The 25,147-nt window shown below is 39.6% G+C and overlaps 1 protein-coding gene across 8 annotated transcripts in view; it reads right to left on the bottom strand.

The window, feature by feature from the left end:
• The window catches only part of TBC1D1 (TBC1 domain family member 1), a 182,124-nt gene that overhangs the window by 22,473 nt on the left and 134,504 nt on the right, over positions 1-25,147 (bottom strand). For all 8 annotated transcript variants that reach the window (XM_090035743.1, XM_090035742.1, XM_090035744.1 and 5 more), the window contains 3 exons: positions 12,210-12,395; positions 6,461-6,622; positions 3,042-3,200 (listed from right to left, as the gene is read on the bottom strand). In XM_090035743.1, coding sequence (XP_089891869.1) covers positions 3,042-3,200; positions 6,461-6,622; positions 12,210-12,395 — 507 coding nt within the window. The remainder of the gene's footprint in view (positions 1-3,041; positions 3,201-6,460; positions 6,623-12,209; positions 12,396-25,147) is intronic.

The raw sequence follows: 25,147 nt of genomic DNA, 5'->3' as shown, positions 1-25,147 counted from the left end.
TGTTTCCATGAGTCATATGCTGCCTGGACAGACAGCTGGACTGTACTGTTTGGAAGGGGATGATCACTACTGTGTAAAGGGGAATCTTTATTTTCAAAACAGAAACATTCTCTGTGGTTGTGCAACGGAGAGATTCCTAGAAGCACTGTAACATTTAGTCTGAAGGGAAACAACTGAAACGCAGTAAAACCAGCAGTCCCTGTATGGCCAGAAGGCTCCTTGGATTCTTAGATACTTGAGCCAGGCCCAATCTGGCCACGGCCGAGCCTGAGGACTGATGGAATAAAATCCTGCTAATGTTGAACTCAAACGCTCCGGTTTTGCTAAGTATTCAGTCTTTTTTGTATTGCTCAATTGTTTGACGTTTTTGTGTTATTTACAAAGTCATTAGCTTCCACTTCGTTGAAGATGAAACTTTTCAATGACTGGCACATTTTAACTTTGTAACTCCTTCTCTCAAAACAAGTCTGTATTTAACTCTCAATTTTACAAAAAGTTCTGGTCAATTTAGACATTCATGTATATTTTACTGTGCAGACTCCCACCTTCCCTTCTCCCTTTTGCCTTCTCTGCATGAAATTAACCTGCAATTATTTGTGTGTGGCCAAATACTGGACTGTGAAGGCCCAATAACTCTTAGCACCAGGTAGGATTGTGCAGAGAAACTGCACCTCACTGACTTGCATATTTCAAAGAGATAGTTTGAAGCCATAAGGGTAAGTAAAGCCACCACCATCAGCCAAATGCAATTTATTTATGTATCTATTCAATTTATAATTTATGACAAAGCGCTAGTTTTAGATGTGCATTTTAATTTTGTCTTGTTGGTTGCCAAACAAACAGCTTTATAATATACCAACATGATTTACCTGGATTACCCTTTGGGTAATTTAAAGTGCCCCTGCTTCTTGTCAGATGAATTTTAAGCACATTATGTTAGAGCCAACCATGGCAAGCCAACAGTTTAGAGTGAGAAGAAATGTTCTCTTCAGCTATATAAACCTGGGTCCATTTTAAGTGGCAATAGAGAGTCTATTCAGGAGGAAGGGACCATGCCCAGCCTCTTCCACACCTGCTGGCAGTACCAGCTAGGGGCAGAGAGAAGATCCTACACCCCCATGCAGGATGGGTAGAGTATTGCAGACAAGCCTGAAGCAATTTACTGTGGCTATCTGAAACACCAGGTCAACCAAGAACTGTTGGAGTGATGAGGTCACCCCTCTGACAGGGCACTGTGGTTTAATGCTGCATTAATGCTGTTCAAATGCTTTCAACAAACTTGATTACTCTGCAAAAACCTTCACTGTAATATAAGATACAAGGTCTGCCAAGCCATCAGTGGACTGCCTTTCCAGGGTTATAAAAGGAAGTCTAATATACACAGCATGTATTAATTGTTCAGATTAAAACAAGAGTTGCAGAGATTTTCCTTGAAGCTTTAATCACATAATCCAAATGGCAGCTGGTTATTTATGCCTTCCCGTAAGTGATAAAAGTTTTATTAAAAATTTTGGTAAACAATCCAAGTTATTGTCTTCTATGGATGCATAAAAAAGACAAACAATAAAATTATTCCAAAACACAAATCTTATGCAAGTTCTAGCCTACTCTGAAACACAACACCAATGCATTCCTTTATTATGTTAGAATACAATGCATGGTCTATAATCCTTGAGTTGGTCAGGGATTATCCACATATAAAGCAGAAGTTCTCTTAGAAAAGTAGATTAAGGCTTGTGTTTAAGACGTCTACTGCATACAAACACTATCTAGGTGTTAGTGTTTGAGCCATTATTACTATGCAAGAAAAGTTTTAATTGCACTAGAACAAGTTGTAACAGATGCCCCAGGATATCCGTGTTCCAGTGCAGAGAATTAGAGAAAACCTGTAACTGGGAACATGGAGGGTAATGCCATAGTCAAGGGAAACCAATATTTGGGATTGGCAATGCATTCTTAAATGGGTAGAAGTTATACACTGTGCAACACCAGCATGGATGGGGCTGAGGAAGAAAGTAGCCTAACAGGGTTTGTGGAATAAAATGGGGTGACCACTGCAAATATGCCTAGTAGGGGAGAGCATTTCTACTGGTCACAGCACTAATGGGATCAAGTCTTTCTGATCAGAAATAAACTGGCTACTGAGATCCACATTTTAAAAGAACTCATGAAGGTTTTTCTGGATTCATGAAATCTTTTGATCTCGGTCATGTCTTGTTGTGCTGTGGGAAGAACTGATATATTTTTGCAAAATCAGAGAGAGAGAAGAAAGCAGAAAGTTGCCTGTTTACTCCTTTGTACCTTTTCTACACTAAAACAACAATTTCCACAAATTTAATCTTAATGCCTTCTGTTTCATTATGATATTAACAACCATGCAATCCTTTAACCAATTTAGAAAAATGGAAACTTTTTTTTTTTGTTTTTAAATAGAAAAATCACATGCCTAACCTTCACAAATTTTCTACAAAGTGGCTGCACTGATTAAAGTGCTGAACATTTAGAATTTCCCGGGGAAACCAAAGATGGTGGGTGGTCAGCATCTTTGAAAGTTAGGTTACACAAGTGCGCTCCTAACTACGCATTTAGTGTTTCAAAAGTAAAGCCAGATAAATTAATTTTTAAAATTAATATAGTGTTTAGGAGTCCTGTTATATAAATTAATATAAATGAGCACTATCAGTTATTAAGAAAAGTGTTGGCTTTTTAAGTGTAACCTTGTTTTCCTAGCCATTTCCATTCCACTGCCTTTAGGAATTCACTCAATATTTGATTTAAAGCTCCAATAAAATTACATCTACCAAGTGCAGTTATTGCATGAGCCACAGGCAGGAAGTTATAGAGCATTTCTGCATTTGAACTGGTTCTTAATGGTGTTAAATAACTATTCTAAAACATATTCAATAAAAGTCCATTTTCAGTGGTAGCTTTCATTAACCAAGATGATGATGTTTTCATTAGATATTTTCTTACTAACAATACAACTTCTCCAGAGACTGTGAAATTCTAGTTCTGTTTTCATAACACTGCTGTAGACTTACCTAGGTCAATGAGAATTGCATGTTGCTGAGAAGTTAATTGCTTTAAGAGTTCTTTATAAGGCACGTCCTTTGGCGGCTGTTTACTTGCAAACTGATGTTTAAGATGGTATTGCTCTGCTAAAAACTTCCAAATCTCACCCCGGTGATGACGTGGTACTCCTGAAAGACAGTGGAAGAGGGTTGGGTAGAAAAAGAGTAAGCCAAAGTAATACATCTAAAACTAAGGATGACACTACATATCAAGTTAACAGTATTAGCAGAATCAAAGCTTTGGAGATCTATTTACCAGATGTCATCCACGACCTTTTGAGTTGTACGTCCAGTGAAAAGCCACAAAAATGCCATAGGCCAACCAAGATACAAAAGAGACTAGCTTGATGTGCCAGGCTTACTCTTTTCTCTCCAAAACAAAAGGTGTAAAAATCCTACTGGTTTATTCAGTACCTATACTCTGGCACTGAAACACTTACATTTGACCAGCATGAGCACTTAGGAACCCTATAGAGTTAAATGGGAAGGTATTTAAGAGTGATTCAGGTTTAGTTATTTGGGCACTCTGCCCAAAAAATGAGGAGTTGTAAGCACCTCTGAAGTGTAATTCAGAGAACCCAAAGGCATACAGAAGGTATGAAGCACTGCAATGTATCTTAGCTCTGGTCCCCATAAGCAGCTTAGGGCCTAGGGCCTGACTAATATTCCCTGTTTGGTGTGAATCCATCAACTTGTGATTCACAAGGCCTCACTGTATTTCTAAGAATAACTGTTTAATGATTTGAAGAAGATATGGTGCTATTCACATATGAGAAGCTGAAAACATGGGTGTTAGGCCATCCTCAGCCAGAGGGTATTTGAATGCATATCTTTCACTTCCAGGTGACTGTCTGAATCACCCGGACAGACAGTAGGCTAGGTGACTGGAACAGACCTACTGAAATGGGGCCACTGACCGGGGCAGACTATAATAGTATGGGCCAGGAGGAGAGCAAAATATAGGGAGCCTGTGTTTGTAATCTTGTGATTATGGCAATCTCCTGAATCCAGTCCCTGCAGCTACCATTAATGACAAATTTTATATTGATATGTTACTGGTTAAAGGACAGAAATAATCTCATGCCACATTAACATACTTTTTACCACTGTGATAATGGAATGCCTTATGGAAGGTTAACACTCTTCACTGAGAAAAAGGGGTATTGCAATCTGTTCCTAAATGTTCTGGAATCAAAAAGTGATAAATTTTAGGTGATCTATGGTCCCTGTTCCTGTTTCTTTTAATAAATATTTAATATATGAAAAGACTGCAATAAGGGAGGTCAAAACTCACTGAGTTTAATAAATTCTACTCTTCCAGAAGGCTAAAATATATATCAGCACAATTTTAATGTTCTTTCTTGTACAAACAGAGAAATCTATCCACTTATTCTAAAACTTATTTTTAATAGACCATCATTATCTACAGAACATTGTTTTACCCTGAAACTCTGGGAGGAATGTATGAGCAGTTAAAAAGATATTTGAGGCAAAACCACAGCACAATTCACTTGGGGAATATTTTTGCAAACTACTTTAGGCAGTTTGAATTTGGTTACTAAATAAAAACATATTAAAATGAAGAAAATGGGCTTTTGGGTACATTGATGGAGCCAGACACTGTCCTCAGTCACATTCTTGACATTCCATTAGCTTCAGTGAGGTCGAATGTACAGAATTTGGCCAATGGTGTACTTCTGTTGCTGCACTGGCATAGCTGTATTCAACCCCTTAAGGCAAATGTTCTCCTGTCATATTCATCTGTGCATATGGCATCATCCACATAAAAACAATGTTTAGTCCAGCAATACCTAAATTAAAGGTATTTCACTTATAGGTATTATAAATAAATTAAAACTCAGACTGTTACGTTAACTGGTTGAGACAGATAAAAAAATTTAAGTATGCAAATAAGACTCTTTGTATGTTAGATTGTAGATGACACTTTAGAGGTATACTTACTGCAAATGACATAATACACTATTCACCTCAAAATAGTCATCTCGTGATTATCCCTAGATTTTTCTTCTGTTGGTTTATTTATTTTGTAGCATTTCTTTCCAAGCTGCAAGTCTCAGATTATTTTAAGGGAATGTCTTATGTCAGTACATATTAAATGAAATACCACAGTACTTCACTCTAAGGACACTGGTTTACCAACAGCAGGTTTCTGAGAGAGATGCTCTAAAACAGCAAGAACTAGACAGTGTTCCCTCTACAGCTTGTAACTTGCATACAAGTATAATTAGTAATTTATTAAAATTAAGTATCATTCCAAAGCTTTAAAGTTGCATTTCTCGGTTTCAAAGTAGACCAGAAACCTCAAAAAATGTTGGTCAGTCAACAGAAGCAAAGTTTCTCCCTTCCTCAAGTACTGGCCGACTAAACTTATTTATCTTCTGACAGAAATAAAAATTGATGACAATGAACTTTCTTCAGGAATTAAGTTAGAAACCTTTGAGATGTGTGCTACTGCTATATAGATATAATCAACTGGTCGGGTACAATTTGGGCAGTAAGAATAAACAACATGCAGGCTCAATCACTTATTTACAAAACATTTAAATACCTGCTACTAGTGATCACTGGCTAGTAATCTCACCCATAAGACAGCTTTGTATGGTACTTAGGTTGGAAAATCTTTGAGATAGTTTCCTTCCTTACATGTATGTACTGAACTTAGCATAACAGAGCAGAAGCCTCTATGCACTACTTTAATGCACCTAAATAACTCTATATGCTAATTAAGTACAAATAATAAAGGTAAGGGAGAATGCCCAATTTCTTAAAACATTGTAAAATATATTTAGGGCTATTTCCTATTTAAATGTTCTTAATAGTAGTAGTCAGAAAATCAACTATATTATAAAATTCTGGTACTTTTGAGTATAGTCAGACCTAGACATTTCTCCTTGTTTTACTTCTGTATCTATAAACAGATATTCAAATACTATTTTATCCATGTATGCCCAGAGTTGGAACACATAACCGTGTAGAGCTTCATCTAATGCTCACAGAGATATGCTTTTGGGAGAGATCCATGTTTCTTTTAAATCCAGGTTATAACAGTAACTGATAAAAAATAGCTGCCTCTACTAAACTGTGATGTTCCAATCTCTCTTCTCATTGCATAATGAACAACAAACAAACACTTTACCTCTGACTTCATTGTTCCAACTCAATAGAAGTTGCAGAAGCATAACTGTGGGGAAAATGAACTAAAATATTTTACTGCTGAACCCTTCATTTGTTTATTTAGGAGTGTGGCAAGCATGTCTATTAATAATGTAATTAGAGAACTAGAACTGACAGAGAAGTCACATTAGTTTTTTTCCTAATGTTAAATTGTATGTGTGCTTCAGTATCTTAAAATAATAACCTGTGCTTACCTTGCCCAACAGCAGAATGTATTTTTTCCATGTCAAATTTAATCTTTGACCTTCCCGGAGTACTCAACATTTTTTCCCAAACTGAGGTCACATCTTTCAAGCATGGAGTGATTTCTTCATAATCAAGTTTCAGACGTTTGTTTTGCAAATTGTTCTCAGAGGCTAGAAAACAGTATTAGCAATACAGCAGTTAATTCTATAGATTATTATAAAAACCAGTTTATTTACTCAGGCCATGTTTAAAATTACTAGAAGCTTGGAATTTTTAACATAATATTAGACATTTAAACTGTTTTAGCTGTACACTTCTGTTGAAAGGAACTGCACTGACTCTGTTTAACGTTTTATATAAAGACCTTTACAACACTGGTGAAGGCAATTAATGAAATAGGCAGCATTTCCTAAAAGGCAGGAGGCAGATTTATTTGCCTGTTTGCAAGAAATAAATAATTCAAGAGCCATCTTTGTCAATGGGGTTAGTGAAAGATACAAGCTGTATCATAAAAAAGTGAAAGAATTAGTACAGCCAATTAGTACAGCTCCCATACAGCAGAAGAAAGAGCAGAAGATTTTTTCAGCTGATATCTGAAGCATTAATAAGGAGAGTGGAAGGAGAACAAATAGGAGCAGTGAAGTAAACTATCAAGTCCAAAGTAGTCCAGGAATGGAAGGGTCAAAGACCCATCAGATGAGAAAGTAGATGACAACATATGGATACTCAAAGGGGACCCAGGAGTTACAAGAGGCAACAGGAAATGAAAGAGTAGGGATAAATTTTAAGTGTTAAAAAAAATAACTCTTATTAAATCTCAAGCAGCATTTTTGAGTTGGACCATGCTTAAAAAGCAATGCATCATAAAGCAGCCATCATTTTAATGAAGTGTGATATGTACATTACCTTGTTGCTGTTATGATGCGTTACTGTAATGCATTACCAGTGAACTGTCATTCTGAGTATTATTGCCATACACAAGACAACTGTCACTGATGATTTAATACTATAATACTTCATCAAAAAACACTAAAAGGACAATTGGATTTTTTTATAGTTTAAACTCATCATTGTTTCAAACCTATTTATCCAAATTCAAAAGTCTTTTTTTCCTTATTGGCTTTTCCTTTCTCCCATTTGACAAATGTAATATTTCCATGAAATTAGTACATGGAGGACAATATTTAAAAAAAAAAAAAAAATCTTTAATTTACGAAGTTCCTGATTATTATAACAGGGGACCCTGTTCTGTTACTGAGAGTGAAAAACTGAGGACCACACTTTTAAGAAAAGCATCTGAGATGCCAAAGGAAGCAGGCTGTGGGATATAAACCCTGCACTAGAGGTCAACTGACGGACCATGGCAGTAGCTCACTGCTGGAAGCAAAGGGAAGCAGTGCAGAGAGCTGGAGACTGATCCTAGCAGCACTAGCGGAAGGAGCTCCCTGAGCTGATCTGGAGAAACAATACGAGGAGGGTGGGGGAACTGAGAGTCAGCCCAGGAGGGCCCAAGCTGGAAGAGACCAACAGAACTGAGTAGAACCTGGTGAAAGGTTAAAGCAGAGGCGGGCAAAATACAGCCCTTGGGCCATATCCGTCCCACCAACTCAGTGCATCTGGCCCATGGATGGTGGCCACGAAGTCACGGGATCTGGCACATAGGGAGCCAGTGGTTCCAGCTTCTGCACTGTGCTGGGCAGGCAGGCACATCTCGCCTCATCCACAGCATACACCAGCTCCTGCCCTGTACGCTGGAAGCAGCGTGGGATGTACACTGGCGTCAGCTGTGGACGCTGACTACAGGTTCCTGCCAGGGATAGAGGTGACTGGCTGGGACCACAGCTGACGCGCTGATGCAGGAGAATTCCCATCTGGTGCTGCTTCCAGTGCATGGGCTGGAAGCTGGTGTACGGTGTGGAGCCATGCTGGAGGTACAGAATGGTTGCAGTGGGGAGAGAGGGAGCAGGGGAAAGGGAAGACAGAGAGAGGTGACCCTGCCCATGATGAGTAGCACCAGATGAGCTCGCTGCTTTTGGGGCCTTTCTGGCTGCAGCTGCTCAGAGCCCTTTCCAGGGCTGCCCTGTGGCTCAAGGAGGTGTCACTGCTGCCCGTAGTGGTGGATCTTGTTACATTCATAAGCTATTTTGTGCAAAAGCCTGAGTCACGAGTCAGTACAGGTCCTGGCATAGTCTGTCAGGCAACAGTTGCTATAGAGGGTTTTAAAGTATTAATATTTGAGGATCATACAATTTAAGCTGTACCTTTTCCAATATTTCAAAATGCTTTGGTAGATTGAAAACTTAGAAAAATAATGGGATCTATTTAGAAATTTTTTACCTTGAGGTCATAAAACAATTCAGGTCTCAATTCTTGCAAGTAGTTATATATACAAATAATTACTCGGTGGGATCAACTGTGAAAGTTAAGTTTTTATAAATACATGCAGGGCCTTTCAGTTTCTTAGAGCATAGAATGATAGTAGTTTATCAAGTAACATCTCCTTAATCATTGAAAATAATTTAAAAAAACCCCACCATGTTCCTAAATTCATTTTGATATAACAGTTCTGGAAAATAAATGAAGACAGAGCCTTTAAATGTTGCTGATTTTTTCTAAATAGACACTCAGTGATATTTGCGAAGGTGTTTGATGAAATTAGACACCTAATTCACATAAAGGACAATGGAAGATAGGTGTCTAATGCATATAACCATTTTTGTTAAAGATCATGCTAGACCTTTTAGTATCTAAATACTTTCATAGATCTGGCTCCAAATGAGTTAACCAAACCTTTGGTGACTTCAACTATAAAATTTGATACATTACTTATTCATATATTCTAATATATTATAGTTATTAATTCATATACTATAAATTATTATACTAGCAACATTTCATTCCTATGACTGTTCTTGTATAACACTGTCTCAGGAAAGGACTTACAACCAGAAAATTAGTAGTACATATGCTACTGATAGGCTTCTGATGAAAGCATTGAGAGTGTGAAACTACATAAAAAGATTAAAAATATGCACCACAACTTTGGTTTTGTTATGCTTGAATGCAAATTAATAAAAGATATTCTTAAATCCTTAACTTCTTTTCCCTTTTGTTCCCTCTCTTCAGCTTTGCTTACTTTGAATATGGCTAAACACAAGGCTTCCCAAAACCCCAATATCTTTGGCATCTCCCTCTCTAATTTCTGTAGTTTAGTGATCCTCCCTCAAATTTTGAGAATGTGTCATTGAGTAAGAGCAGTGTATTCAATGGGACTAACAGAGATGAAAGTTTACGCTAAGGATAAAACACACACAGTCTTTCTGAATCTCTGCAAATATGCCTGTGACAGGAGTCTCACTTTTGGAGTTTCTCTGCACGTGCAGCTCCGGATTTCTGCAATGGGCCCACCACCCACCTATTCTCGCCTGCCACGTCTTGATCTTGTTCATAAGTGAAGAATGATGAAACCTGGCAGGAGGCTGCCCATTTATGTGCGCCCCGATGGTCGGGGGTGCTGTCTGCGGCTCCCTCCTTCCCCTGCACCACAGCCCAAGCCTTGCAGTTGTTGCCAGAATGATCCTCCCCCAGGACATAGTATCAGGTCCTGGCCCCTTCTTTTGTCTTTTGGGTCTTCAGCGCCCTTCTCACTCTCGGGCTTTTTACTGCCCCTCGTCTGGGCTTGTCGCGTGCTTCCCGCGCTCGTTGCCCCCTTCAGGGCCTTTTTCCCCGTACCTCTCGTGCCCATTGCCCCCTCTGGGGGACTAAGCCGCCCCTCTCGGGCTGGTTGCCCCCTCTGGGGTTTATGCCGCGCCTCTCGTGCTTCTTGCCCCTATAGGGCCTGAGCGTCCCTTCGCGGCTGGGGCTACAAGCCCCACACACCGAGCGCCTCTCCGGTACTCGAAACGCTGTTCACTGCTCACTGTGCCCCCACTGGGCATTGGGAACTCCTCAGCTATTGGGGAGCCCCGTGAGGCCTCCTCGCACCCCTACAGCCTCACCCGGTCCTCCAGTATAACAGCAAAAAAATCAGGAGCCAAGCGGCTACAACAGAACCAGAAGCCTACCGACTCGTAACGTAATCATAAGCCCCAAGCTCATAGACCCAGCTCCACTCTATGGAGGCTCTGCCTTACCTCCGTCCGAGTTTCCTTTTCCCCTGCATCATTGCGGCTGGTCAGAGCAGTCAGGCTGCACCCTTGACCCGGGCTGCTCAGCTCACCTGCAGATCTCCTGCTCTTGCGGTTGCCAGAGGGGAACTGAACTCCTGGCCGCCTACCTGGGCTTAAGAAGGGCTAAGCTCCGCCCCTTCCTGGCTCCCGGCTTCCCTGGTTGCTAGGGCAACTGGCACCTGCACAATCCTAGTAACTGGCAGTTGTCCTTCCCCTTTTCCGCCCCTAGGGGTCTCTCCCGAGCTATTTCTAGTCTCAGTCGCAGGATACCTGAGAGCCCTGCAACAATGCCCATATCTCATTAACAGCAGAGGGAACAGAACACAAAAAGGGAAATACATTCAGTTGCTACGTTAGCTTGGAACGGTTTCCTTTAGGTCAGTGTTCAGTACTAGTACGTTCAACAGACACACTGTACGTAATTTATTAGAAGCAAGGTAAACCACTGTAGCAAAATCCGAACCAGATATTATACATGCACTGAGGAAGTATTATATCTTTTATAAAAGGAATGGTAACATCTATTAATGTATGAGTTCCATACTTGGCAAGACACTCCGTAACTTCTATCCTGGTGTAACTATTTTTATTTTTTCACAAATTACTGAAAGCTTAAAACACTGATTAAAATCAATAGCAGCACTAATGCACATGTTATAGCTCTATTATAAAGAGTGACTATGTAATTCTAAATGAATACAACTCCACTCAGTGGGGCTTGGCTCATTCTTATTTCTTTTAGGTGTAAACATAAAAACCTAAAAGAAGAGAGTCTTCTTATATGAAGCCAGCTTTAAAATAACCACCTGAGTTACAGCTTGCATTAGAGTTAATGGGAAAACTCACTGTGGGATTAACAATTAACAATATTTTCTTGTATCCAAACTTATGGAGGGATAATTTTGTCTGATTGCTCAGTGTACAGAATTCAGATTAGTCAGTGACACCGATTTGCAAAAACTGATAAAAAGACACACCTTTAGTAACCTGTGCAAATTTCTAATAATAAACTGATAAAGGTAAATATTGAAATATAATACGAAACATCTAATTTTAATACTTTACCACTTCATTTAGTAGTAGCTAAACAGAATGTATCCTGTCTCCTGAAACTTTATACCATATTAAAATGTTTAGCATTACATCTCAAAATGAAACCATTAAAATAAATGGCTAATTATAAAGCATAACACGTTAAAGAATGTCCTCATCTGTTTCTTCAAACACTGCCTCTGAGGCTGGTTCTTTAGTAAAATAACTCAGAGTCTTCTTGAAATTCATCTGCCTGTATGAAAGGACCCTCCTCCCAGAATTCCAAGGTATACAGGTTTCTGCTTCTTTGAAATGCATAGAAGAAACTCTAGGTTTTGGGTCTTGCATAAAAGAAATAAACTGCAAGTAAAAGGTAATGAATAAACAAGATGACTCCTACTCCACACAAGGTAACTGGAAGAGATACAGCTAGATTTACTTGTCCTTATCACTTCTACAACGTTTTATTAAAGACTGATCCTATTGCAGGGGCTTAAATGCAAACCAAGAACATAGGGCTTGTTGCTTCCAGTATTTAATCACAAACTTTGCTGACCTTGCAACTTTTGATTTTCCTTTTCCATTCTGAGGAGCAGAATCTGTTGAAGAACAGCTTTTTGCCACAATTCTCGCAGCTCCTGAGGTGTTCGTTTCCTCTCTTCTTTCACTGGCCCAAAAGAGCCATCTTCACAAACAGGTTCTAATGGGGATCTGGGAGGTAGATCTCCCAGTTCAGTGTAATCTTGAAAAGATACAGATAAAGAGATGTAAACACAACCCAATTAAATTTTACATTTAAATCAAACAGTCATATTTCCAGAGATCAGCTGCTATTACTCATACAGACACACATACAGACACAGATTTATGCTCAACTACACACAAGATGTTGGGCATCTGTAGGAAAAGGAGGTCTAATAAGGCCCTTATGAAAATTTCTCCCAGGATATTTAGTAGTTTCAAATGTTCTCAGGACAGAGCTATATTTTCCAAACAAAGACTGTACTGGAAACCTAGAACTGGCCATTTCATGCTTAATTAGATAAGCACTTGCATTGTGCTCATATTGGTACCTTCTGAGTAGTTGGTGGGTGCATCTATGCACGCAATTAGAGCAAAGGAATAACCTCTGGAGTACTTTGAGCTGGAGTAGCCTGCTACCAGGAGCAGTATCTACATGTACGCCCAGGACAGCAGCAATCTGAGCCAGGGCAGAGCAGGCTTGTATACATGAACTGGGTTAGATTTGTTTTCTCTCCCCTTAACATTACATCAGTTAGGCAAAAGCAGTGCGGGGTGGCACCTTGAACACCGACTTGTTCAGAAACATGTACGCTTTCATAAGCTACAGCCTACTTCATCAGATGCATAGTTATGAAGTAGAAGCTGATGAAGCAGGCTATGGCCTATGACAGCTTATGTCTTTCTGAATGACTCTTAAAAGTGCCACTCTGCCCTGCTTTCTGATTCACTTAAGACTAACACAGACAACGCTCTCTTATTATATCAATTAAAAGCAGCCATGGCTAGTACATTTCCTTTTTCTGTATGATGAAAATAACTTCTTAGGCTTGACTAAGACCTGTCATAAATATTCTGATGTCATATCAGTCCTTGGAGCTTTGAAAAAAAACCCAAAACATCTCATTAGATATTAGTGGTATGAAATATTAAATTAACTTATCTACACTTTTAACCCATATTTATTTTTCCTTCCACTGTACCTTTCTCATGCAGTCTTCAATGCTATCCCATGTAAAGTTAATGATACTTGCCATTGGTATCAATAGATGGTTTTATTTATTTATTTTTTTATGGAAGCAAGACCGGGCAGCCATGACTCATACTCATCAGGAGTTACAGGTGCTAAGCATCTCTGTGGATCTAACTCAGGGGATGTGTGCACGCGCTTGTGTGGACATACACGATGCTATCTATTAGCTTTTTATGACTTGGAAGGATCACAGGCTACTTCTATAGCTGAAAACTACCTTATCTTGATCCAGCTCAAGTGACAGACGATACACTGCTGGAGCAAAAAGAGCAGGTTTTCAGTTCTGGAGGTGCTGCTGTACATAGTCTTATTATGGAAGTACAATAGCCTCTCTAGTTAAAGATGGAACCTCCTGTGTAAGACTAACGACTTCAAAGTGTTAGGTTTAAATCTTGGCAAGAAGGTTTTAATAACAGCTTTTACATGCTACATTATAAGATGCTTTATGAAAATTTTGTGAATGTATCCAATGTTTGGTCTCTACCCCTCCCCAGCAATATTATGCTACTCTGCAAAACTGAAACTGAAAGCAGATATTTATACAAACCTATAGACCCGACAGGAAGAAATATTCAGACACTTTCAGGTATAAAAATTCCCACTAGAGTGTAATCCACTACTTATGAAATCTTAGTTTCAGATAAAAAATTACTGAGCATATTTCATTGTTCCTCAATATTGCCTGCTTATCTTCGAGAAACACTGCTGAGTACCCGTGTGCTTGTTACAGGCTATTTTATCCCATAGTTTGAGTGCTGTGTTCATACTCTGGTCCTGATCCTTCATTAAGCGCAGGGCAGTCTCATCCCTATACACACATGAAGACCCACCAACCTCACTACAACTCCCTGAAGGCTCAGAGACTCATGCCCACATTGCATGCTAAAAGAGTATTACTATTCTTTTGGACATTTTAATCTATACTCAGTCAGTATTCATGCAATTAGAAAAAACAGTTAATGAACCAGACATTTTAGATGTTAGCTTTTCATTACTTTTCATAGTTTCATAGTTGGTAGGATCAGAAGGGACCTGAGCAGATCATCAAGTCCGACCCCCTGCCATGGGCAGGAAAGAATGCCGGGGTCAAACGACCCCAGCAAGGTGTCTATCTAGCCTTCTTTTAAAGACCCCCAGGGTAGGAGTGAGCACCACTTCAGCGAGCACCACTTCCCTTGGAAGTTGGTTCCAGATCCTAGCCGCACTGACTGTGAAGTAGTGCTTCCTGATATCTAGCCTGAATCTACTCTCCATCAACTTATGGCTGTTATTCCTTGTTACCCCTAGTAGTGCTCAGGGAAACAGGGACTCTCCCATTGCCTGCTGGTCCCCTTGGCACGTTTATAGGCGGCTACCAGATCCCCTCTCAGCCTTCTCTTGTGGAGGCTGAACAGATTCAGGTCTCGTAGCCTCCCCTTGTACGGCCTGCCCTGCTGTCCCCTGATCATGCGAGTGGCTCTCCTCTGGACCCTCCCCATGTTGTCCCCATCCCTCTTGAAGTGCAGCGCCCAGAACTGGACACAGTACCCCAACTGCGGCCTGACCAATGTCGCACAGAGGGGGAGGATCACCTCCTTGGACCTGCTCATGATGCATCTGTGGATGCATGACAAGTTGCGGTTAGCCTTCCTGACTGCATCCCCACATGCTCATCTTGGTGTCTATAATGACTCCAAGATCCTTTTCTGCCTCTGTGCTGATGAGAAGGGAGTTCCTCAGCCTGTAGGTACGCTGCTGGTTCTCTCTCTCCAGGTGCAGTAACCTGCACTTGTCAGTATTGAATCCCATCTTATTCTCATCTGCCTACCCCCGTAACCTGTCCAGATCCAGTTGCAGCCTGTCCCTCCCTTCTAGCGTGCTGACTTCTCCCCACATCTTGGCGTCATCTGCAAATTTGAACACGGTGCTTTTCACCCCCTTGTCCGAGTTGCTGATGAAGATTTTGAACAATGTGGACCTGAGGACCGAGCCCCGGGGGATCCCAATGCCCACATCCCTCCAGGTCAAAAATGACCTATCCACCACCACTTTCTGGGTGCAGCCCTCCAGCCAATCAGTGGCCCATCTGACTATGTAGGCATCAACATCACAATCTCCTAATTTTTTAACGAGAATGGGGTGAGAGACAGTGTCAAAAGCCTTCCAAAAGTCCAGAAAGACTACGTCCACCACGACACCTGCGTCCAAGGATTTTGTGACCTAGTCATAGAAGGCCACCAGGTTGGTCTGACAGGACCTGCCTCTAATGAACCCAAGTTGGTTGCCTCTAAGCATACACTCCCCTGCTTGCCCCTCACAGACCTGGATAATTTTCTCAAACAGCTTCCCCAGGACCGAGGTAAGACTAACAGCCCTATAATTTCCATATCCTTCCATCTATGAAAACAAGATATAGGAACACATGCAGACAGTATACTGTAGACTGGCTGGTGTTGATTCCAGATTATAATGATACAGAACATACTTCATCTCTTTCATTTTAAGTGTGGGCTTAGGACACTTCTGTCTCTTCCTGCCTCACTTTGCAGTCAACTTATTGCTTAACAAGCACCAGACTGAAATAACTTAATTTACTGAAGAACAGACAAAGCATGAGCAGTAGTTTGCCAGAATCTCCTATATTCCGTTTATCAGATGTGTCAAGTCTGCTTTAGGGGAATCACTTGTCTGGTTACGATTGCTCAGTGATGAGGAATCAGACCATGACTGTTGGCTGCAACAGAAGGATATCAATGGTGATGGATGCTCCTGTGATGTGGACAGCTGCTTACTAGAAAGCTGACATGACAATAACAAAGGCCTCAGAGAAGATGTATGCTTCCAAGAGGGACCTGCTAGAGAAGATGAAGACATAGCAGATCATATTTAAGTATAGTTGTTAGCCTGTTCACAAAGCTAGTTAAGTGCTGCTCAGTTTAGAACTTGGAAGAGAAAGAGGTGACCCAAAGCTTCACACTTTGATGTCCTCCTAATCTGAGGATCTCTATAACTAGCATTGCCTTGTAACAGCTCAACAGAAGCAGCTATGTGAACTAAAGAGTTCTGTATCACCTCCCATCTCCAAAATGCTCCCTATTTCAAAGAAAATATATGAAACTTGCCAAACCAGCTAGCATTTCCCAGATTGCCAGCTTAGACTATCTTTACAAATGTTTCACACTACGGGATTGCCACAAAGGTTGCCTGTAGATGTGCAAGGAGGCAGCTCTGACAGGCTGTAATTACAGTGCGTCAGAGCAAACGCAATTAATTGAGTCTGCTGGAGCGAGCTAATTAGTGCACTCCAGCAGCCTTTGCATCAGCATCAATGTGCTTCAAAATGGCAGCAGGAGCACTTTAACAAAAGCTTCTTCAATGAGCTGTAGTTAAAGTGCCCGCCGATACACAAGATGCAGTGGGTGCTTTAATTAGAGTGAGACAGTCGCTCTAAATAAAGTGCCCCCCAACCTCCAGAGCACATGTAAAAACACCCAAAAAGACTAGTGTGGGCCTCGGTCTGGCCCATAATTTTCTTAAAACTGATACAGACACTGAACCACATACTTATTCCATGGCCTGCTAACCAACGCTTTAAGAAGGAAAAAAAAGGAATTTCTGAATAACCTAATGAAGTACAAGCTATGGAAAAAACAGGTACACTTTAAATGTCGGAGACATTTTAAAAAGTCAAATGTGGCATATATAAAAAACCCTCTATGCTAGGTTTGACTTAGAAAATATACACCCATAAGTGCACAAACCCAGCCCCAACATAGTTCGCAAAACGTGACGATTACTATTTCCTTAAGTAAATATTAAGAAATGCAGTCATGAATCCTCACAACTAATGGAAACACAACAACATTCAAGAGATGTTTGCTCTAGCTTCAAGTTCTTCAGTCATATGCCACCACCTTACCATCAAATTTTTCACTTTTCATTGTGCATAAAGTACACTTTGCAGTAAGTCAAGCATGCAAATAGTCTGCTTAAAAAACCCGCTACTGTTGTAGACACCAAAATTAAATCCATCACATGCAGAAAAGATAAAGAATAATTCTTTTTACGTTCTCATGCATTATTTTCAGGGTAATGATAAACAAAATGGTTTATTCTTCATAATTCATATATGTATGCTTTTTAAAATTCCGCTATAGCATCTGTTTTATTTTTTTCTGTCAATACATATCCATAGACCTAAATTCAACCACCCAATGATCAATGATGCATAACTATCTTACACAACCACACTTATGTGCCAAGTCTCCCACAATTACAAAGTTTTGAACCTAAGGCCATCTCAGTAGGATTCTCGCATCAACCACACAGAATGGATATACAGGCTAGCTCAAGATGAGAACCGGGTCTGACTCTGGATGCATAAGCAGGAAGTGTTCTGCCCTAACACAGTGAAGCAGACCACCATGCCCTACTCCACCCAGTCAAGGGCAAGTACATCTGTGCATGTTATTCCATTTAGGTCCCAGGAAAGGGACATTTACAAAAATAGATATCCTGCACAGTAGCTTAAAAGGCCAATTTTTTAAATTACTGGCTAGCATTGCAACACACATTTTAAACTGAACACATGCAAATTCTCATCTTCAGAAGTTAATTAAATGGAAAAGTTTTTGGCCTTTTAAATCGAGCCACTGTACTGATTCACTCAGTTTCTAAGCAGCTACTCTTTTCTTGCTTATTGAAAGGCACTCTCACTGAACTTGGCAATTAAATAAGAAGTGAATTGTTCCCCTGTTGACTTCTGCTTTTATAATTTTTGTCCCTGTCAGTCTCTTCTCCCAAAGGGTCAGAGACAAAAGGGCTTGCCCAAATACCACCTGTTCCACCACACAATGCTTCCGAGTGTTACCTTACACTTAAACTCAGAGCCTAAGAAAAGAGGTATTTCATGACAGAGGTGGGGCACTCTTTAAATCTTCAAACTATCTTTTTGTACATGATTACAAAGTTACCACATTATTTGCAATATTCCCCTAAGAGACCATAGTGAATTTCACATCAAGATGAATTAGGCAAAAGGCAAGTTTTTGGAGATGTAATTGAATCGACTCTTAGTCCCCAAGAAAACTGGAAAAGACTGATAAAAGTGTGTTCAAAATATAACTCTGCTACAACTAAAAGTGTAATACAGGAAACCCTTGCTACTTGCAGATTTGAATATTTATGGTGCGCCACACCAACTGGCTGGGTCGGGGTGAGCACTGCCATGGCTCCCTCTGGCGCTGCACCGAGCTCCTGCCTCTGCAGCGAAGCCAGGCACAGAGCCTTATGAGGGGTGGGGAGGGCAGAGCTAGGGAGAGCAGAGTGGAGAGCAGAGCTGGGCATGTGGAGGGGGAAGGTAGAGCTGGGTGGGTGGAGAGCAAACACCAGGGATGGGGAGGGAGCCAGCGGCAGCATCTTCTCCCCCAAAGGCAGCCGCAGTTAGTCCCCAGGCGCTGCGGGGGAGCCCCACGCTTCTAGCCTCTCACGGTGGGGGAGCAGGGGGTCAGTGTGGGGTCTGACAGGGAGCCCCGTCAGTATTCGCAGATTTCACCATTCACAGGGATCTCCAGAATGGATCCCTTGCAAATGGCGAGGGTCTCCTGTATAATGAAAAAAACAGATTTTGTAGTTTCTTCTTGCAGAAACAAGGAATTTTTTATTTTAGTTATTACTTTAAAAGGAAAACAGGAAAATCTTCAGGCAAAGGCATCATTAGTAATCGTAACTCAAATTTAGAAATCAGGGGCATCATGTGATACGTTAGGAACTTCAGACCAACCTGAACTTGATGTAGCCTGGCAATTAGGAGAGAAATGGATTTTTAACATTCACATTAATGACTGTACACGTCCATATACCAGTACGTAAATTTTTGGAAATTTTTAAAAATTTAAATGTTCTTATGCATATGAGTTATTTTATAATATAATTTCTGTTCTAGTGATTATGGAAAAATATTTCTGTAACCAATTTAGGGATATATAAAGGACTATTTTTATGAAAAACAGTTCCTTTCAAGTTGTTATGCCTGCACATACACAGACACGAGAGTTCCAATCTAAAAAGACAGATTCATATGAAAATAAGCCACAACTATTTTAGTGCATAAGCAAAAACTGTGCAGATAGCAACATCTTTAAACAACATAGATAAGCTGTTATTTTATTTTCTTATAACTGTCACTAGCTTTAAGACACAAATGTATGCTGAGGTAATACAGACTTCCCCTTTAATAGTTTATTAATTTCTTCTGGAGTTGGATATACATTATGTATATACACATACGCATTTTATTCAGGAAAATGTCTGCCTTTGTCCTGGTAAAGACATCACATTATTTATAAAGACAGTTTTAGGTAGCCTGCTTGCAGAAGCCAGGCTGTCAAACACAAAAGGTAACTGGCTGCATACATGCACACCATCTTCTCTCTGTTCTGCACTTGATAGTAAACATACCCAGGGAAAAAGCCAAAAACGCAGATCTTCCTGTTTTTAATTTTAGGACCCTAACTTTTCTTTTTCCCTTTTCTGAGAAAACATGTACATAAGATCACCTTCAATGATAAACCCAACAGCAGATTATTTTTAATTCATTTGAAGTGTTTTTCAAACATTTTTAGCTTTCAAAAACTCTTTGGTGTTAATCTATCATATTATACTTCTACTAAAATGGCATATTATCTAATCAACAAGACAGTTATGCCACTTAAGGTGGAATTATGGAAGATAAATAATTCTGCTGGCCATCCCTAATGTGCCCTGGATTTAGTTTTACCTTCCTAAATGGCAGCTCCTCTTCTATCCTTCTTACTGCTGCTAGACCTTTAGCAGAATCTAAAAACTTCTCACATAGAACTTAACGTGTTTAACCCATCTTCCCTCCAATTACCCATGGGCATCTGGCTGGGAACAGAGAAGCCAAAATGAACCTGTTTAACTCCCCCATGACTTGTGAAGAGTTTGCACAGCTACATCATCCATTTGGTTTACTGGGCAGAAAGAGCAAATAACCCCTTAACGCATTGTCATTAAGCAAAAAGATACCTGGCAGTTCAGTCCTTTACAGTGTGTCCACAAACATACAACTGTGCCAGGACTGGATATATAGTATGGCTACCTGAAGAAAAGCAAACATACATAGGGAGGAGGGTTTCTGAAAGAACCTAAACATTTCACTCTCTTACAAATGTGCTAGAGCAGTGATCAGTAGGGTTTTGAAATTGTGGCTTGGATCAATCTGGCTTGGGTCCCAGGCAGGCTGACACTCCTGCCCTGCCCTGCCTCTGCCATCACTGCTTCCTGGCCACGTCAACATGAAAACCCTATCCTCCTCTACATTGCCTGGCTGAGGTGCAGCACCCGTGTGCAACCTCCCCGCCGCCTGCCCCCCCAACATCTGCCTAGTGCAGTAGGGCATGGATAATGCTCCCTGGCTCTGCAGGCTGGATTCAATATCTCCATGGACCAGATATGGCCCACAGACCTTATGTTGCCAACCCCTGTGCTAGAGGAAAGCTGTAGGAGAAGAGGAGATAAAAGGGTAGAACAGTTCATTTGAACATAGTTAGAAGTGCATGTTCTAGTGATTCAAACTGTCATGAGCAAAGGTTAAAAAATCTGTAGCTTTCAAAACCTGTAAAGGGATAGATAACAGGTGCATTGAGGCAGAACCTGAATACCTAAACATACAATTACCAAGTATGGAAAGACTAGCTTCCCTATTTGATTGCCAGCCTTGTAGACTTTTGTTGACCCCCACTTTGTACCTAATCTATGCGACTTCAATACACAGTTGATTAAGAATAGTTTCTGCCTTGATGCAATAATATAAAACTCCATTTTAAAGTCATAAAATACTTTCTTTGTTCACATTCAAGGCTGGGAACATTGGCTTCATATTAGTTAGTTCTGGTAAAAAAAAAAATTTTTTTTCAACTTTTGTGAAGTTTTTTTTAGTTTCTCATTTATTTACAACAAGTATGGAAATATTTGTTTTTTCTCCAACAAAATCAGAAATTCTTATGTAAATATCTATGTTTTCCAAACTCGAGACATTTTGAATTAGAAACCAATTTTGGTATAAAAGTCTACCATTAAGAATTATGCTTCTCCAGTATTATTTGTATGAGCATAGCTAACAATTCTTAGACAGCAGAACAGGGCATTCTTCACAGACTAGCAAGATGCAGATGGAATTGCAGCATACTTTACTTGCCATGGGAAGGGCTTAAGACTCTCTGAGAGACTAATTAAGTCATCCCATATTTGACTATATGGGTAACAACATTTACCAGTTTTTGATTAAATCATTTTTATAAGCTTAAAAAGAAGCCATGAAGAAATATAGGACTCCTACAGGTACCTCTCAGAGATTCATAGACTTTCATAGTACTAGCTAAAATGTCATCAGCCTTAATTTGAAAAAGAATTGTGTCAGCAACAACAGCAATATAACAATTATATTGATAACAACAATAATAAATCAACATATTAGTTATCAAACACTAGCTGGTTTTATTAGAAATTCTTGGCCATGGTCTCATTTCTTAAGTATGGCTTTAAGTTTCCCCACTCCAAAACACAACCTTCACACAGCAGAAACCACAAATGCACAAAAAGAAAAAAAGACAAAAACAAAACAGGTGACAAAACTAACCAGGCTTTTCAAAAAGCTTAATTTTTGAAAAACATCCTCTCTGAGGCACTCACTCCTATTAACCTCAAGTATTAAAAACAAGGTTACAAGATTTGTGTCCGTCTAGAAACTACAGTATTTTGTGTAGAAAAAGCTTTTTTGTTTCTAAAGAAAATTAGAAGGGGCATTTCAAATGTAACTTACAGTGTATTAATGTATCACTATTAAACCTCTGTGGGGCTTTTATGAACAAAATCAGATGTAAAAAATGTTAGAGAGAGCGCATCTTGGACACGTGGCCTCTTCAAGGTTCAAAAAGCAAGCATCTAAGAGGCACACTGGTCAGAACTTGGATAGGAAGAGTTCTCTATTTTGTGCACTACACTATTTATCTTCCTGCATTTCCCCATTTTAAAATATTTAAAAATTTTGATTCAAAACAGGACAAACTTTGTAACCCCTTATTTCAAAATGCACAAAAGAGAATTCTACAATTCTAACATTTCACAAATCATTTCATGCACGTATTAAGACAGATTAATTCATATGTAATCATAACACACAAGACAATGTTACATATTATTCAACTGCAATACAAAATTAAAAAGGAACTACACTTACCGCTTAGAAACACAAACATTTAAACGGCTGCATCTCTTTACTCTTTCTTAAATCTACAGGAATTCTAACCACATGCAACTAAAATGGTCAGAGCCCTATTGCCCACATAATACTCATAGAAACTGGAACCAGAATAAACAACAAATTCCTTTTCTCCTGCACTATTCTAAGGGAAGAAAATGTCAATGGAAAGGTTAAATGAGTTCTTGAAAACTTTGTGCATTTCAACATAACTGTTTGGAATCAGCACTGGGTAACTGCTTAAAGTTTTTTTGTTGTAGTTTCTTAGCCAAAAGCCTATTGTGTTCTGCCAAATCAAGCACTGTTTACTAAATCATTTGCTTGTGTGATTAACTGCAGAAATTAATACCCAGAGATTTCAAATGGGCACACCCACTTGTCATGCATGAGGGCATTCAACATGGCAATTTCTAAACCAATGATCCTACCCAGCAGGTGTGTGTGTGGCTACAATAAAACTATCATTTAAAAGTTTCTGAAGGGGAGAGAACTGGCTGATCACTTTCTGTAAATTGTGCAGCTCTCTCTCAGATTCTATGCCCTTTTTGTTCCAGTGTCAGCTCTCAGCTTGACTATTCAGAATTCTAAAGCTGAAGCTATTTCAAAATGATCAGTGTCTTTTGCAGAGACACTGTATTGGCTCCAAAGAAACAGTTCAAGACTCTTCAAACTATTAAGGCACCACTGCTGCCAACCTTCTGGCAATATTCAAAGGCTGAATTGCAGTAAATGTGCAAAGTCCCAATTCATTTCTGTAGCAGCTGCTTACCACAGTACAGGAGGACCTAGAAATGGACTATTCTGACCATTGGCTTTCTTGCAAAGTGCAGCATTTTCCATGCAGTTCTCAGCTGAGCAACAGAATTAAATATATTTTGCATTACATTACTATTAGGTGCACTCTTAACATGTCTCTCGTCTAGGGGCCTGATGGGCCTGTTTGTGAGTACTCCATGAAGCATTATGAGTAAGGCAGAGAAGTAGTTTTCTTTGAGGATTTTGTGGTATGTAATAAGTCACAAAACATAAGTAGATAGAACTCTCAGAGGGAGGTCACAGTAAAACCTCATAACATACAGCACTATGCTTTCTAAATATTGCAGCTATAGGAGCTGAAACTTTAAACAAACCATGATAGTTTTCATGATAGAAAAAGTTCAGCAACAGTACTGAAAGATTTAAGTAAATAAAATGATTACTCAACCTGTATACTTTTTCTGCGTTATGTGCCTTAACACATAACTAAAGCATAATTCTCACAGTAGTTACCATTCTGTACTATTGTAAAATGAATAAGAAAATATTAATTTACAAACTGCTCTTTTTGTATAACTAATGAAACAAATATAAGCCTTTTGTTCACACATAGTAAATAAAATGATATGCCTCTAAGCTTTTTCTGAGTCCTCTGCCATGGTCATAGCTGAATAATTATAAGGAACTCCTGCTCACCAAATATGCTGTATAATTAATATGTTCAGTATGATTTACTACCTTATGCACTATAACTTGCTGAAGTGTGAACCCTGAACAAAAGATTTTAATGAATCTATAGAAGATTTTACTTTAATGAATCTATAGAGGATGACTTATTTTAATATGCTACTTTCTTTTAGGTTTTTTTAAATAGATGGATTTATGGGAGTCACATTCTTAAGCACTATATAATTGTTTTTGGAAAGGATTCTTTTTTCCTAAGAAACCTTACTCTTCTCTTAAGCAATACTGAATTTCTTGTTTTCTGAAATTAAGACTTGGTTCATATTCATATAGTACCTAGCATGATGCTCCCTCCATCCCAAAGCCCATCCCAAAATAAATCATCGTTCTCCAATCTGAAACTGACAAATGTATTTGTAAAGTACCTCTTGCAGCTGCCAACACGGCAGATCAGTACAAAAAGCCCCTCTCTACCATCATTTATCAGAGATGGAAGGTGTATCATGGGACATCCTCACATCCTTTTAAGTCTAATGTTGTATTTTAAAGTTTCTCTGGAGTTTCTGATGCTATATAACAGTTTACCCACTATGATTAATGCTGAAAAAGTACTTGTGTACTAAGCCAAGATCTGAAATTGGGAATAAAGCCATAAAAAACATACTGCTGCAATTAATTTGTCTACCCCAACCATTTAGAGAAAAAAGGCTAAAAAAAGCAATCATAGAATCACAGAAAATCAGGGTTGGAAGGGACCTCAGGAGGTCAGCTACTCTAACCCTGTGCTCAAAACAGGACCAATCCCAACTAGATCATCCCAGCCAAGGCTTTGTCTAGCCAAGTCTGCAAAAACGACAAAAGATGGAGCTTCCACCACCTCTCTGGGTAACCTGTTCCAGTGCTTTACTACTCTCCTTGTGAGAAAGTTTTTCCTACTATCTAACCTAACTTCCCTTGCTGCAACTTGAGACCACTGCTTCTTGTTTTGTCATTTGCCACCACTTAGAACAGTCTAGCTCCA

Source organism: Crocodylus siamensis, chromosome 2 (assembly GCF_052110815.1).
Source record: "Crocodylus siamensis isolate JL-2025a chromosome 2, ASM5211081v1, whole genome shotgun sequence".
Lineage (NCBI taxonomy): Eukaryota > Metazoa > Chordata > Crocodylia > Crocodylidae > Crocodylus > Crocodylus siamensis.
The sequence above is the reverse complement of the archived record's forward strand: the minus strand, read 5'-3'. Positions and strand labels throughout refer to the sequence as shown.